Here is a 14,644-nt window from a genome sequence, read left to right on the forward strand (position 1 = left end):
TAAAGCTGATGCAGGGTGGGCTGAGAATTATGTTGCTCAGTTTTGTGCCTCATTAACAAGCATTCAATTAGCTTGAAGAATTATGCAACTATGTTGCATACAAAGTAGCATAAGTATCTGTCTGAAATTTGAGAGATGGTTATTCCAAACATATCTGTCTGTTGCTGTTTTATGTGTTTCTTGATCTTTGAACCAAGTGCTGGAAATCCAATAGGTGCAATACTATTACATCAGACTAAAGATCTCAACCAGGGCCAAGTGTGTTATCCTGCTGAAAGAGGTAGTGAAACTAGAATTACCTCTTTCAGCTCAACAAGTGGATGATAACATCAAAATTATTAAGGGACTCTTGCCTCTAACCACATGTAATCTCTATGTGAAAAAGCGGTATCATTCTAAAAGAGGTGTGTGGTTGCCCTTGATGTAAAATCACCAAATCTTGAGTTGTTTAATGGAGGAGACCGAGCTGGATGCTCTCTTTTGACTTGAAGTCGTGTGAACCTAAGAAAACTTTTCTCAGGATCACAAAAGTTTGTTGTGACTGTTCTTTTTATAGTTCTTTCCAGACACTTAAGAAAGGCTCAGTCTTTCAAGACTTATGCCACTGTGCTGGGGGGAAAGTACAGAGTATTACCCTTTGGGTTTTCTTGGTGAAATGTCCACTGGGGGTCCTGGCAGAGGCATATCTTTAGGAAACATGTCGACCCACATCTGTACACGACCCTTGGAAAAAAGGAAAAAGATAAACGTCTCTGTAACCCTAATTTAGAGAGACTTTAAAAGGCTTTAAAAGTACTTCTGGCACCCAAAATCACCGCTTCCTCTGTGACCAACCAGCTCATTATCATGTAACTGTGATTTTATCTATAAACTTGCTATATGATATATTTTTTTCATACACATATTCTAGCAACCTCACAGGAATTTGGTGAAGTTGGAATTGAGCTTAACCATTGTCAACTTCAAGGTAAAAGTCCATATAAAAATAGTACACGACGAAAGGAAAGAACCAAAGTCCAAATACAAGCACAAGAGTTTGTGTTAACGTAATAAACTAAAGCATTTAAAAGAATGAAAATATGCATCTACTCCTTGTGTGGTTACTGTGTATTTAGGGAACCGGCTGCATACATGCATGTGTGACAATTCCCAGGTTGACACCGTCCAAAGTCTCACCCCTAACACTCAGATGCTGTCTCTGCAAGTTTGCAGATAAAAATAGAAACCACAGTAACTGGAGGAAAGAAAACTGCTCCTGGGTCTACCATCACTACCATCTCTGAGCTGCTCTACCTGTTCCATGCCTGGCTTATCCTTATGGTAGAGAGGTCGAGTCTCAATGTGCTCTGGGACCAGTTTGTATCCAGCTCCAGGGATTTCTTCCCAAGCACGTAAAACCTTTAAGGAGAGATGTTCATACGATTCAACTGGCTCCTCTACAGGAAAAAAAAAAAGCAAAGAAGTTATAAAGTTGAGCCTCTTGGTGATATGTTCCATTAATTATTAAAAATGGTCATTAAAAATCTGATTGAGTTAGAAGTTTTATGTATCCCAGCTAAGTAAAGAAGGGTCTAGAAATGCTTGTAAATAAGGGTACCCACTGGGGTAACTGTAAGATTAGCACTTAGGCAGCAGTTTATTTATAAAACACAGCAAATCATTTTACTATTACAGCAGCAGTTGCTAATAGGAAGACTGAAGAAACACGTGAACTACTCTTTTTACAGAAAATTGCAAATGTGAGGATTTTTTACAGTTCATGAAAGAGAAGGAGACCTGGATTTTGATGGAGCTGAGAGTAAACAGGCAGTAGGAATTATATCTATACCTCATTTTGCCTTGTGATGGCAACAGCAAAGACCCCCCTGGAGAACTCAATCACACCTCAAGGGAAGAGGGCTGAAATTGAAGAACGTTATTCCTCCTGACCAGCTCAGCTTGGCCACTGGAGGAAGTGAGACCCCCAAAGAAGGAAGAATCATTGTCAATATTGCATGTAGGGTGGATATTGGAAAGCAGAGAAAGCCTTTGAGCTACTGAGCCTCTTTTTCCTCCCTTTTTGTGTGGGCTCCATACAAAAGGAACCCAGATTTTTGAAGAGGGACGTCTCCTAGATCAGGAGAGAAGTACCTAAGTGAGAAGGAGTTAAGAGTTCTTTTGAGTCAGCAAGCAGTTATCACTTTTCTCACAGTGTTGCTATTTCTGAGTTGCTGGCAGGTGACAAAAGGTTTGGTTTGGATTTAACAGCAGGTATTAAACCCTTCATAGTGGCTCAGAGAGAGAGGAAGGATGACCCTGTGGTTGTGAGTCCTGGTTCCCTTTTGTGCACTGACGTGTGTTTGAGATGTGATTATTTCATCTAATTTTCTCCAGCTAAACCCAAGGTTTTTAGTCTGAGCTACTCAGTCAGGCAACCTCAAGGGCAAGCAGGACAGACTGTCCCATGATGACCCAGACCTTCTCTCACGCACCTTTTTAAAGGTTGTTTTCACCCTCTGAAGATGCGTATTTCTTCCCATGGGCTACAGGTACTCCTAGACTATCTGGGAGTAGATATCTAACTTCTAGGTTCCTAAAGCAAAAATTAAATTATTCTCTTCCTTGAAATTTAAGGCTGGATTTAAGGCATAGGTATATTTTTCCACCTGTAAGTTATAAATGGTACTGCTCCCCCTTTTCAGTACTCCCCTAGAGGTCAAATCTGTGGTCTTTGTTAGTTTTACAGGCCAAAAGATGACCAGCATAGGAACTCAGCAGGAAATAAAGGCCCAGATGTACTTGTCAGAACAGCAATCTGAATAGGAATTATGCAGAAGACTGTATGCTGTAAACCAGGTCTTTATAACATGTTGAAAAACTTGTGCACATAAGTACTTTGGACTTTGCCATCTGGTCCTGTATTTCCTTGCTTTTGGTTTCCATCATCTTGTCTGTTGTTCGTTTTTCTGAAGCTCATTTTAGTGAACTGGAATTTTGATTGAGAGATCTGTTGCTGTCAGTCTCACTCAATCGTCTGCTAGAGAGGAAAACAAACAGCAATACTGGGGTCATAAATCTCTCTCAGGCCAAGAAACCAAAAATGGATCAACTCTTTTCCCTTCAACAGTGCTACCAGAGCAGCCTTCCACTCAAGATGTGAGCTGTATTTTGTAGCTGCCAAGGTGAATTTTCTCAAAGACAAATAAACACAGATAAGCAAGTAGAGGTTTCCCTACATTGCCACAGTGTCCATTACTGTCTCCAAGACCAGATCCTTTTGTTCCCCTTTGAAAGTTTCCATCCTCACACCTCTTTTCTTTATCCTGAGTATAAACCTGAATTATGGAATGGTTGGGTTGGAAGGGGCCTTCAAAGATCATTTAGTCCGATTTCCCTGCCATGGGCAGGGACATCTTTCACTGACAGCTTTGTCACACTCCATCCATATGTGATATGGACACTCAACTTCCTGGTGGCTTTGCTCTCTTTTTAATCTGGGACCCCTGAAAGCAAGTTCTGTCCTTTCCTTTGGATTTGTGGGCCCCACAGATACCTGGATTTACACAGAGCTGTGTTAGCACTTCAGAAGAGCAGTCAGAGTGTTAATAATCAAGAGGAGGAAAAAAACAACAGAGAGGAGGAAAAAACCAACAGAGAGAAGGAAAGCCAAGTAGGTAAGGTAGGACTGGCAGATAAGTGGCCTGGAACCTAACTGTGGTCAAATAGAGACTTGTCTGACCTCAAGTAACTCACTTCACATCTGTATTTCCCTTCCCCCTTCTCCTCACTGCTTGGGTCTGTCTACACTAGTGTTTCAGTTTAGACAGGGAATGCATTTTTGAAAAGACTCTCTCAGTAATGCTGACTTCTCATGCTTTGGTTTGCTGTGTAGAGAGGTCTCAGAGCGTGCAAGCTGCTCTCCTTTCAGATGAAACTAAGCCAGAAGACATGTTCTAAGAGGATCCCCTGCACTCCAACCACTCCTGGGTACCCCATCCTTGGGATCAGGCAGGACCTAGTCCAAAGTACCCCCCAACACCTACTATGGGGATGTCAGGTCATCAACAATAACCATCTCACGCTACAGATTATCTGCAATTAAGCTACAGTAATAGCTAATATAAACACAGCCTTCATTACCACAGTTATATGAGCATTTCAAAGCAGAGACAGGTTCCAGTAATCTGACTTTAGAGTGCATAGCACAACAGGGCCCCAGCTACAGCTGGGCAGACTCTTGGTACTGCTACAATGCAGCTGAAGACTGATGAACTATTTTATTACCGTTCTCGTCTTCTGTGAAGACTGTCTGTCCTTTAAAGACTTTTGTTCCTACTTGTATCTCCCCTGGCCGCATGAAGGGTCCACTTATTCTGTAGTCCTTACACAGCTTAGTGAGGATCTCGCTTGGCTTGGTTGCATCTCGCCATGCATTGTACCCTTCTCTGCAAGGATGGAACAGAGAGTGGAGAGAAAAGGGTGAGGTTTTTCTTCAGCTAAGTTCACTGGCAAATCAGGACTTCCCATGTGGAGATTTGCTTTGTGGCCAGTGGCCCTGATGTCTGCTCAGCCAAACTTTTCCCTTGAACTGTCCAGCACCACGTCTTACTTGAGACAACCCCTCTGCCTGCTCAGGTCCTAGGGCAAATCACTCTTTTCTCTTAAAACACAGAAGTTGATGCAGCCTTACCCGCAGCTTATGTAAAGTGGCCCAGCCATCAGCAAGTTCCCCAAGAGGAGAAGGACCAGAGCCCTTTCCCTGTTCTAACTAAAGGATTCAAGTCTACATGTTCTACCTCCAGGATGACATTTAAGGAAGAAGCATTCTGCTGCTCGCCTGTGCAGAGGAGAAACTGGGATCCTCTTGGGACATGAAACAAGGACACAAACAAATACCTCATACTGGAGATTGAGCTGGTGGGAGGTCTGACTGAGCTGACCAAGGGAGGTCTTGGGGTTTGGTCTGTGCTCTTGGATTGTTTTTTTGCTTTCTCAACCCTTTGTTTGTAAATAAAATAATAAAACAATAATAGAAGAACCCCATACCTTAATCTCCCAGGTTAGTGCCCCACCTCAGGGCAATGGAGTTATTTTAGCTTTAATTTCTCTGCGTTAATCTTCATGCAAAATGGCCTTGAGAGTAGAGCCGTGTGACTGGGAGCGGGAGCTCGGCACCACTGCGCGGCCAGCAGCCCTGCGCTGCTCTCACTCCTTCCAGTGCCACTCCAGTCCCACCAGCCTTGCTGCAATCACTCCAGTTGCAGTTCAATAACAGAGAGCAGAGTTTAGTCCTGCCATAACTTCTCTGACAGATTATTTCCAATTTTTCCTTTATGCCTGTCCAAAGGTAGTTTATCACGCATGTACGTTACACATAGGCTGTCTACTATCTAAAATACTTGGTGAACAGTGTTGTTAATTTTAAAAAATCCACTTCCTACTGAGGCTGGCAGCTACCCAAAGCCACCACTAAGCTCTTTGGTGAAATCTAGTTAAAATACCTCTTATGACACTTTTGTGATGGAGAAAGCATAATATTTAGCCACATCTGGAATTTCCCCTTCAAGTCAAGTCAGTCACTGTGTGCTGCTCTCTGGTGCTGTCTGAAGAGGTACTTACATTTCATATTGACTTTGTAACCCACAGGTAGCTCGATGCCTGCTGTAGAAACGATTTTCCAAATCAATTTTAGTCTCCCCAATGAGATCATCTGTTCCCACGAAGTCATGGTCATAGATCAGGACTCTGAGCAAGGAATCCTTGGGGAACGTAGCTTGGATTTCAAATGATCTACAGCAAAAAAATGAGAACTACGTGCAGTCAAATAAATTTTGAAGCCTAAAAGACTAAATTAATGAATACTGTGCAAACAATGTATGGACAGTGTCTCTTCTAATAAACAGTGGGAGGGTTTTGGTAGCGTTTTTTGTTTTGATGAAATATCTGAACATACTGGAAACACACAGTGCAAAAGTATTTTCTTTCTTCCTGCTTCCCTACCAGCCACTGTACAGGATTGCTACTACCTACAGTGGACGAGAATGTGATGGAGCTGGTCAGCTGCAATGATTTATCCTGGATCCGATGGAGGTGGAAGTATGGAAATTACAAGGCTAAAGAAGCTATATGTATAAGAGTTCTCAAATGCTTTTCAGAACCCACAAAAGGGATGTGTTTTCTTCCAATAGGTCCAGATTAAATATTGAATATAGGAATCTTGGGGCACCCAACAAAATGATCAGGCAAAAGCTTTAAAACAAGATTCAAAAAAGCAAAGATCAGAAGCGCCTTTTCACTCAGTGCATTTTTCAGGGATAAGGATTGTTGTCATTGAGATGTTTAGAGAAGCTGAAAATATAAAAGTGATTTTAAGAGTGATTTGGCAAATTAGTGGAGGACAGGACACCCTCAAGAGCACAACATTGACTCCAGATTTCTCCAAAGCACAGGCAAAACTGAGCTTTGTCTAATGAAGGACAAGTTTTGTCCTTTTTTTTCAGAGTGGATAAGGTCAAATTTGTAGCAACAGCAGAGCAGTTTTCGCAGGAGAGAGAGGTTTGGAAAGGCTCTGGGATTGCTAGAGGTTAGTGATACTGTGCTGACCAGGGCTTCTGGCGTGGCAAGAGGTGGTGAGCACGACTGATGCTACTGCTGCGAAGGAGTTGCTGGTCCAGTCACCCATGTTGGCAACATGGCAGCAGCAGAAAGGGCTATCCAAATGAACAGCCCCTTCCTAAACTTGTCTAAAACACACACAGTGGTGTTTTCCCCTTCCATCTGTATGTATCATCTACAGTGCCTGTGCTTTATGGTTTATCATAATGATGGTTCGGTTGCAACCTCTACTAAAGAAGAGCTTAAATCACAGAAACTGAGATGGCATGCTATGGAGGGACCACTCTGTTCTTGTCTTTTCTCCTTACACTTTTTTCTTTAAGTCTGCTTTTGCAGACAGGACCCTGGGCTAGGGGGCTTTCAGTCCAACACAGTATAGCTTCTCTGTCTTATGTTCTTACATAATAACTCCATCCCAATTCAAAGTATTTTTAATCTTCTTAAAACAGGGAAAGTTACTGGCGAAAAATTCACAGCTATTAGCATTAACAATATAAACAAGTATGAAGTATTGGTAATACAAAGTTGATGCGTACTGACATCAAATTTGTAGTGCCCCTGGCTCCCTCATTCAGAAGGCTGGCTGGTTTCAAAAAACTATTTTTTTATGCTAGCCCTAAAATTATGAGGTTTATTTGGCACTCCATTCAACCTGAAATAGCAACAAAGATTGTGAAATCACACATTACTGTGCTGATATTTATTTCACTTTAAACTTAACAATTGCACAGAGAATTTGTACAGAGAAGATCATGTGCTGTCTCATTTCCTCTCATGCATCATTTTGCAAAACCTCTCACAGATTGCACTGCATGATGTGTTTTGGCCAGTATGAAAATTAAATAATTTATAATCATATAGGGTGGCACCAATTCTCAACATTTTAACCAGTAGAATTACAAAACATCCAAACAGGCAGAAATCAGCATATAGCAAACACTTTGTAATAGTAACAGCAATAGTGGTGGCGAGTGAGAAAGCAGAAATCACCCCTGAATAAAAAAAATAAGCTATCACTGACCTTCCAAAAACTGGGTTTAGCTGCTTGGGGATGTAGTTTTCCCTGTCTTTAATTTCTGTGTTGCCCAGTCTCAGCACAATGTAGGGATCTGACTTGCCGTCTGGATCAGCTGGGCTGAGGTTAAATGCCTGTTAGGAAGAAAGACTGTGTCCTCAGGAAGCTTGGTTCAATACAGCATGGTCACGACACAGGACTGTGGGTTTCTTGTCCAGTCCTGGGTGTTCTGGAAGTGCCTACCACTTTGATAACGTGCAACTCTCAGCCCTCAAAAAATATGCTCCCATTTTCCCCTTACTGAGAAAGCTTTGTTTAAATGTGTGTCACTTTGAAACAACTCTACTGATTAAAATTGGCTGCATTTGCATAACGTGGCTGGACCAAGTTGTCCATACCATGTTATTTATGTCTCTAGCCCTTTCGGTTTGACCAAGTAAAGCGATTCTCCAGTCTTGTGGTTTATCATGAGGAATATGTAACTTCTACTCTGAACACTTATTTCTATAACATGAAACATTGTGTGAAATATGACCAAAAAAAATTCTACCACATGGATAAGGATTTTCAGAGGCTTCACTGCAGACACTGGAGGTAAACTGAATTGAAAAGAAATATCCAAGTTATTTCAAGGTTAAAAGAACATCTGTCTACTTACTGCCACAATATAAACCCTGATGAGGACTTTGACGGAATTGTTTGGTGGTATCCCTTGCAGGATGCGGGGCTGCCCTCCGTCCAGCAAGCTGCCATCCTCAGGACTTGGATATATGCAGAAGGAGCCCTGGTAATACACTGTCTTTTATCTCCCTCGAAAACAGATCAAGTGCAATACAAAAACAATCCTTTGAATGCAAACAAACCATCATTCATGCAGTCCACGCTGCAGCACCTACATATACACAACACATTTTGTGGTACCACACAAAGGGAACACAGGCTCCAGTGCACTAAACATCGCCTTTAAAAATGTCTTTGCTCTAGAACATGGCTCTATAACATCACATCTAGATTACCGTAAGAAGTACTCGCATGCTCTCTATTTCATTATTTAAAGGACTAATACCTGCAGTTGTTCTAAATCTAGTTTTTTTAGTATTAGTATTCTAAAAATAATATTTTGCCCTTAACAGTATATTTGCAAATTGATAATTCCACTGAGTTATTTTCACAACAGTGTGACTGGAATCCAACTGTATTTTTGCAGCCACTATACAACTCAGAAAAATCAATATTGACTCATGCTGCTGAGTAGCTCATACTGCCTGAAAGCAACTAGTAGGTCATTTGAACAGAAATTTGCATTGCAAACTAATTGAGGTACCAATGAGTTTAATCAGTTCCTCTAAACTACAAAGTGCTTGCAATCCTGCTATCATTATTCATGCTTTGAACTACATTTTCAGATTGCCTAATGGTGCCTTGGATCAGGCTGTGCGATTGTTTCCAACTGGAGTAGCTGTAAGCGCCTCCATTTAAACTAATGAAAATTATGTATAAGGTGCTGTAACTGATAGTGCAGTAATAAAGTTGCATTAGCAGAATCTGGACTACATAATATATCTCTTCTTCCCCTACTATGATTTAAAACTTTTTTGTAATTCCTTGTTTCATAACAACAGTGAACACCTGGTGCTGGATGCTGCTTTCATCTACCAGATAATGGGAAAGGAAAAATATGACTCTAGATCCAATAAAAGAGATGACTCTATTTACAACAGACCATCAATGTCTTTTTCTTTCATCTTTGGTATACCTGAAATCTGCATGAAAACATAAAGTCTCTAAATTATTACCCATTTAATCAACATTAAAGCTCACCTTAAATTTTCCTATTATTCTGTCTTCAGAGTCAGCATGAACTTCATCATTAGATTTTCCTCTCAAGAGCTGGAAAGTTTTCACCCAGTCCTCAAAGTTATTAAATTCACTCTCCAAATCCCCTTCATAAATCTTTGAAAATAGGAGAATGCTTATTTTTTGTGGTGCAGTGAATATATTTATAGCAACTTTTTTATTACAGGATGACTAGAAATCCATTTTGACTCAAAATACAGATTTTAATAAAACCAAGGTTTTGCAAAAGTCCTTGAGGGAAAAAAGTTAATTCCCCACTTAAAACAGGAGCAGCTTTGTCCTTCCCAACTACTGAAATAGTACATTAATGCAGCAAGTAGACGTGGCTCTAGAAGGGACAGAATGAACATTTGTAAGCTCTAGAGCGGATGAAAAACTGTGTGGATGTGCTGCTCTGCACTTCTGCTTCCTCTCTGCAACGTGCCTTCGATGTACTGACCCATTCTGTTATGTTAATGTGTCAGAACACGAGAGCAAAGCAATGAAGTGTGGTAGGGACAGAGCTTTAGGATAGGTAAAAAGACCACATCATTTTCAAAATGATGGATATTTTTTCAACACTCTCCCCCTGTAATTTATGAAGTGTTATTCAGTGTGAAATAGAAGGGCCTAGACTAGTGCCATCTCTTAAAAAATGGAAAGAGCAGTTTCTAATTCCCCTTTATTCAGCTACATTCTAATCCAACCAGTCCTAGTCTTTTCAAACTTCCTCATGTCTCCAGTCGATTTGCATGACCCATACAGTTCTCCTTGAATTCTTTCTATCATTACCCAACCAAATCTAATGCGAGCTGAATATTACCTCGCCATCAGGGAGGATGCTGCACTGGTGATTGCAGCAATGCTTTCCATACTCTTTTTAAAAGTCATTCTTAATAGGCTGTAATATCTCCAACATGAAATTTAGAATTTCCAAATTCAGTGTTTTACAGGTGAACAACAAAACTGAATTTTCACTTAAGTCTCTCTGGGTGCGTCTATACTGGTAAACTGAAGGTCTAGGGCCAAGCGGGCCACATCCACCCTACAAAACCCTGATTTCCTCTGGGCCCCATGTGCTGATGTGCATTATCAAATATCATTTTGTGTGTTTTATTTGTTTTAAAGTGTTTGAAATAAATGTAGGGAGGGTTTGCTAAACTCGGCCCCTGATATCAAGCTTTGGGGTAACAGTGAATAACAACAGCCTTGCCCCTCAGCCTTGCTTCTCTCTTACCTGCAGCGTTGCTAGGTTTGGAGTTTCTTTCTGTTTCCTTTTCAACGTCTTATCCTTCTTCTTTTTATCCGGCGCATCTTCTATGATCAATGCAATGTGGTCAGAAGCCTGCTTGTCTGCAGAGATTTCATGACATCATGTAGGTTTTTAGTGAGCAAAGCACATCAAATGCTTCAGATAAGAATGCAAAATACATTTTGAAGGTTCCCCCTTGCTCTTTCTCCATTCAGTTTTCTACTGCCGAGCTCAGGGTGCTCTCTTTTCCCACCGCTCCTCCCAGGCAGAGAGCTGGCATTTTATCCTCTCTGTGGCTAAGTCTTCTGGATGAGCTTCGAGGACCAAGTGTGATGGTGTCCTGTATCACTGTTTCCCTGCTTCCCAAGATGACCTTTTCCTTCCTCTCTGACTCCTCCCAGATGTAAACTACCAAATCTTAACATCTTTCACATAAAAAGGCTTATTTGAAACCGGAAGCCACTGTTTAGGCTGACTGGTACTTCAGCTATCAGGTGATCCAAGTCCTTCTCTGCTCAAAGGCATCACAAAATAGAGTGTTTCTCACCTTGTGAAAGCCCAGAAGTATGAGAAATGGAAGGAGGCATCTGACCAGCCTCACGCCAGACTCCAAACACTGAGAGGGTACTTCCTAACAAACAGAGGGTGAGCCTTCAAAAATGACACTGATGTGGTTCAGTTCTTTGGCTGAAATCTAGATTTTGAGTTCACTTTACTCTCATTTTTCGAGTAGTTCATGTGTGCTTGATATCACTAAACATAGAAGTATATATATATTTGTTATATCAGTGCTGTCCTGTGTGTATAATACTCATCATCATGGGTGAAAATATGTAACAAAAACTATCAGAAGAGAATTTATAAGATCTGAAGTCATCAGTCAAAAACAATATGCCACAACTGCCTGAATAGCATGTGGAATAGTCCCAATGTCAACTAAATTTCTAATTGTAAGTGAACATCACACCTTTGAAGAACGTTTTCTGTCTAAATGTTTCCTCCATGTGGACAAGCGAGTTTCTCTCAGAAGCTGATGTCCACCTCATCTCTCAGCAGCCCTGATGATCACCGAAACACCATCAGCTGCTATTTCCAGAATTATACCATCTGACATTTATGTCATGTCTTCCATCCAGAGCAATCTCAACACCTCTTTAAAATAGAAATCACCTTGATCACTGGTGAAGTGCAGTCAGCTGTGGCATGGGAAGATGCTATAATGTAATTCTGAATAGCAGCTCTGTGTAAACAGTAAATATTTGTTTTCCTTCCCAGTCTGCTCAAGCTGTCATATTTGTCCAAAAAACCAAATAATATTCTAGAACTCTGCTTGATTGTGGGAGGACATGTCAAAGCAGGGAGTATACATGTATGGAGACATATATACATAAACGTACACAGAGCCTATTTCTGGCCAATTCTTTTAGGTTCTCGTGTAAAAATTTTCCACTAGAGCCTGAGTTAGACACAAAGCTTTTCAGCTATGGAAGTAACACACACGACTATGAAGTCTCCTAGCAGAAGCTGTTTCTACAGCATTGATCCTGACTTGGATTAAAAATTGAGAGAAGCTTCTTTTTCTGGACCTGCCAGAAATGCCATCTAAGATTATCCTAATCTCCAACTTCTATCATTTTGGACTTTGACTTTGCAAATCTTTGTGCATAAGGCCTGAATGACAGGAAACCCAGGATAACCGACTACTGCCTGTGAAGTTTTATTCTACCCACCATCTGATCAGCTGTAGAGGAGAGAGCCCAGTATACTGTTACCAGACATTGTTGACAGTAAAATAGCAGAGAAGCAAAGTATTACCAGTACAAAATAAGAGAAAAATGCAAATAATTTACTTACTGTCTTCAGGTTTTCCCTCACTTGGAAAAATTCCTTTTGCCTTTCAAAAGAAAAAGACAATGGACAAACTCCTTATCATGAATGTAATACCAAAAAGGAATCATTCAGCAGTAAATCTGCTTTTACGACATGGCTCATCTATGAGAGTTTTGGGCACACTGGGTGACTTACTTTTTGCATTTTGAGCACAGAAGCATAGTATTTGGACCACCAGTCAATAACATTTTCAGCTGATTCATCTGCAAGTGTTCTTTTTCTCCTCTTTGTTGATCGTCGTATGGATTTTTTCATATCCTACCAAAGCACAGGGAAAAACACTGCTGAATTGGGGAGGAATAACCCCCTGCACCAGTACAGGTTGGGGGCTGACCTGCTGGAGAGCAGCCCAGCTGAAAGAGACCTGGGAGTCCTGGAGGACAACAGGATGACCATGAGCCAGCAATGTGCCCTTGTGGCCAAGAAGGCCAATGGCATCCTGGGGTGCATCAAGAAGAGTGTGGCCAGCAGGTGGAGGGAGGTCATCCTCCCCCTCTACTCTGCCCTGGTGAGGCCGCACCTGGAGTACTGTGTCCAGTCCTGGGCTCCCCAGTTCAAGGACAGGGAATTGCTGGAGAGGGTGCAGCAGAGAGCTACCAAGATGATTAGGGGACTGGAACATCTCTCTTATGAAGAAAGGCTGAGGGATTTGGGTCTCTTCAGTCTGGAAAAAAGACAACTGAGGGGGGATCTTATCAACACTTATAAATACTTAGAGGGTGGATGTCAGGAGGATGGGGCCAGGCTCTTTTCAGTGGTGCCTGGGGACAGGACGAGAGGTAACAGGCACAAACTTGAGCATCGGAAGTTCCACCTAAACATGAGGAGGAACTTCTTTCCTTTGAGGGTGGCAGAGCACTGGAACAGGCTGCCCAGAGAAGTGGTGGAGTCTCCATCTCTGGAGACATTCAAAACCCACCTGGACGCGTTCCTGTGCAACCTGCTCTGGGTGACCCTGCTCTGGCAGGGGGTTGGACTAGATGATCTCCAGAGGTCCCTTCCAACCCTATGATTCTATGATTCTATGATTCTATGAATTCTAGGAGTGACTAAAATTAATCACCTGACTCATGACATCAAGCATGAACAGATGGATACGAAGAAAATGTCAACCTCCAAGAGCTAAATAAAATGCAATATGAATTAGTGTCTCTGTCTTTCATTCCAAGACACTTCACCATGATCATCATATTATTAAAGCCATCTCTATATTACATACTGATGATGTCAAAACTTTGAACATTTGAGACATTTCCACAGGAGCAACCCATACAACAGGCAAATCTACACCGAGAAATAGGTAATGAAGTTTTAAGGGATGTGAATATTCAGATACAAATTGGTTTTTCCCACTTAAGTCTGGAAGTATTTTAAGAACTCCCATTACTACTTTATTGCCTTTTGGAAGGAGAAAGAGTCCCAACAGTTGCTGCAGTTCAGCTGTTCTCTTTCTACAAAAAAGCTAAAATAGGATCTTGAAGTCCACCTGCTCATGTGGCAAATATTAATAACTTCTTTACTGCCTAAAGTTTGGCTCTTGTTGAATAAAATGTGCATCCTACACTCTCACACAGAGTTGTCAGCTTGGCTGGGGAGGCCAGAGCAAAGATAGATAATTGGAAATGATAGATAAATTAGTAGGAATGATAATTAATATAACACATTATGGGGTTCCCTTTAAGACTCTTTTCTTACTATACTTTGCTGTCATACTTTAATATTGTTCTGTACCAGATGAAAGATTCAGGCTGGTGTGTACATCTAGGAAATGAGACATCCCTGTGGTTTCTTTGACCTCCTAATTATGAAGGATGTTGGAAATATTTGACCACTGAAACAGCAAAGGTTAAAGACGCATGCTTTATGTAGCTGCAGAAACAACTTCTGAAATGAAACTCAGTCCTGCATCTTCTGCTTTTATTGTTATTAACAAAAGAGTGATTGTGATGGGAGAAACTACAGAGAAAGGAGGAGCATGTGCATCTGAACAAAAGATAACGTGTACAATCTAGAGCAAATACTGTACTACTGTAAACGCCATGCTGACCAGATTTGCC

The 14,644-nt window shown here is 41.2% G+C and overlaps 1 protein-coding gene across 1 annotated transcript in view; it reads right to left on the minus strand.

Moving 5' to 3' along the window:
• FER1L6 (fer-1 like family member 6) overlaps positions 1-14,644 on the minus strand; it is a 93,625-nt gene that overhangs the window by 12,419 nt on the left and 66,562 nt on the right. The window contains exons 26-36 of the mRNA XM_054193519.1: positions 13,544-13,563; positions 12,719-12,845; positions 11,047-11,082; positions 10,683-10,798; positions 9,431-9,562; positions 8,268-8,393; positions 7,616-7,743; positions 5,599-5,769; positions 4,264-4,424; positions 1,294-1,436; positions 635-723 (exon numbers count right to left, since the gene is read on the minus strand). Coding sequence (XP_054049494.1) covers positions 635-723; positions 1,294-1,436; positions 4,264-4,424; positions 5,599-5,769; positions 7,616-7,743; positions 8,268-8,393; positions 9,431-9,562; positions 10,683-10,798; positions 11,047-11,082; positions 12,719-12,845; positions 13,544-13,563 — 1,249 coding nt within the window. The remainder of the gene's footprint in view (positions 1-634; positions 724-1,293; positions 1,437-4,263; positions 4,425-5,598; positions 5,770-7,615; positions 7,744-8,267; positions 8,394-9,430; positions 9,563-10,682; positions 10,799-11,046; positions 11,083-12,718; positions 12,846-13,543; positions 13,564-14,644) is intronic.

This window comes from Rissa tridactyla, chromosome 2, assembly GCF_028500815.1.
Source record: "Rissa tridactyla isolate bRisTri1 chromosome 2, bRisTri1.patW.cur.20221130, whole genome shotgun sequence".
In the NCBI taxonomy this organism is placed as follows: domain Eukaryota; kingdom Metazoa; phylum Chordata; class Aves; order Charadriiformes; family Laridae; genus Rissa; species Rissa tridactyla.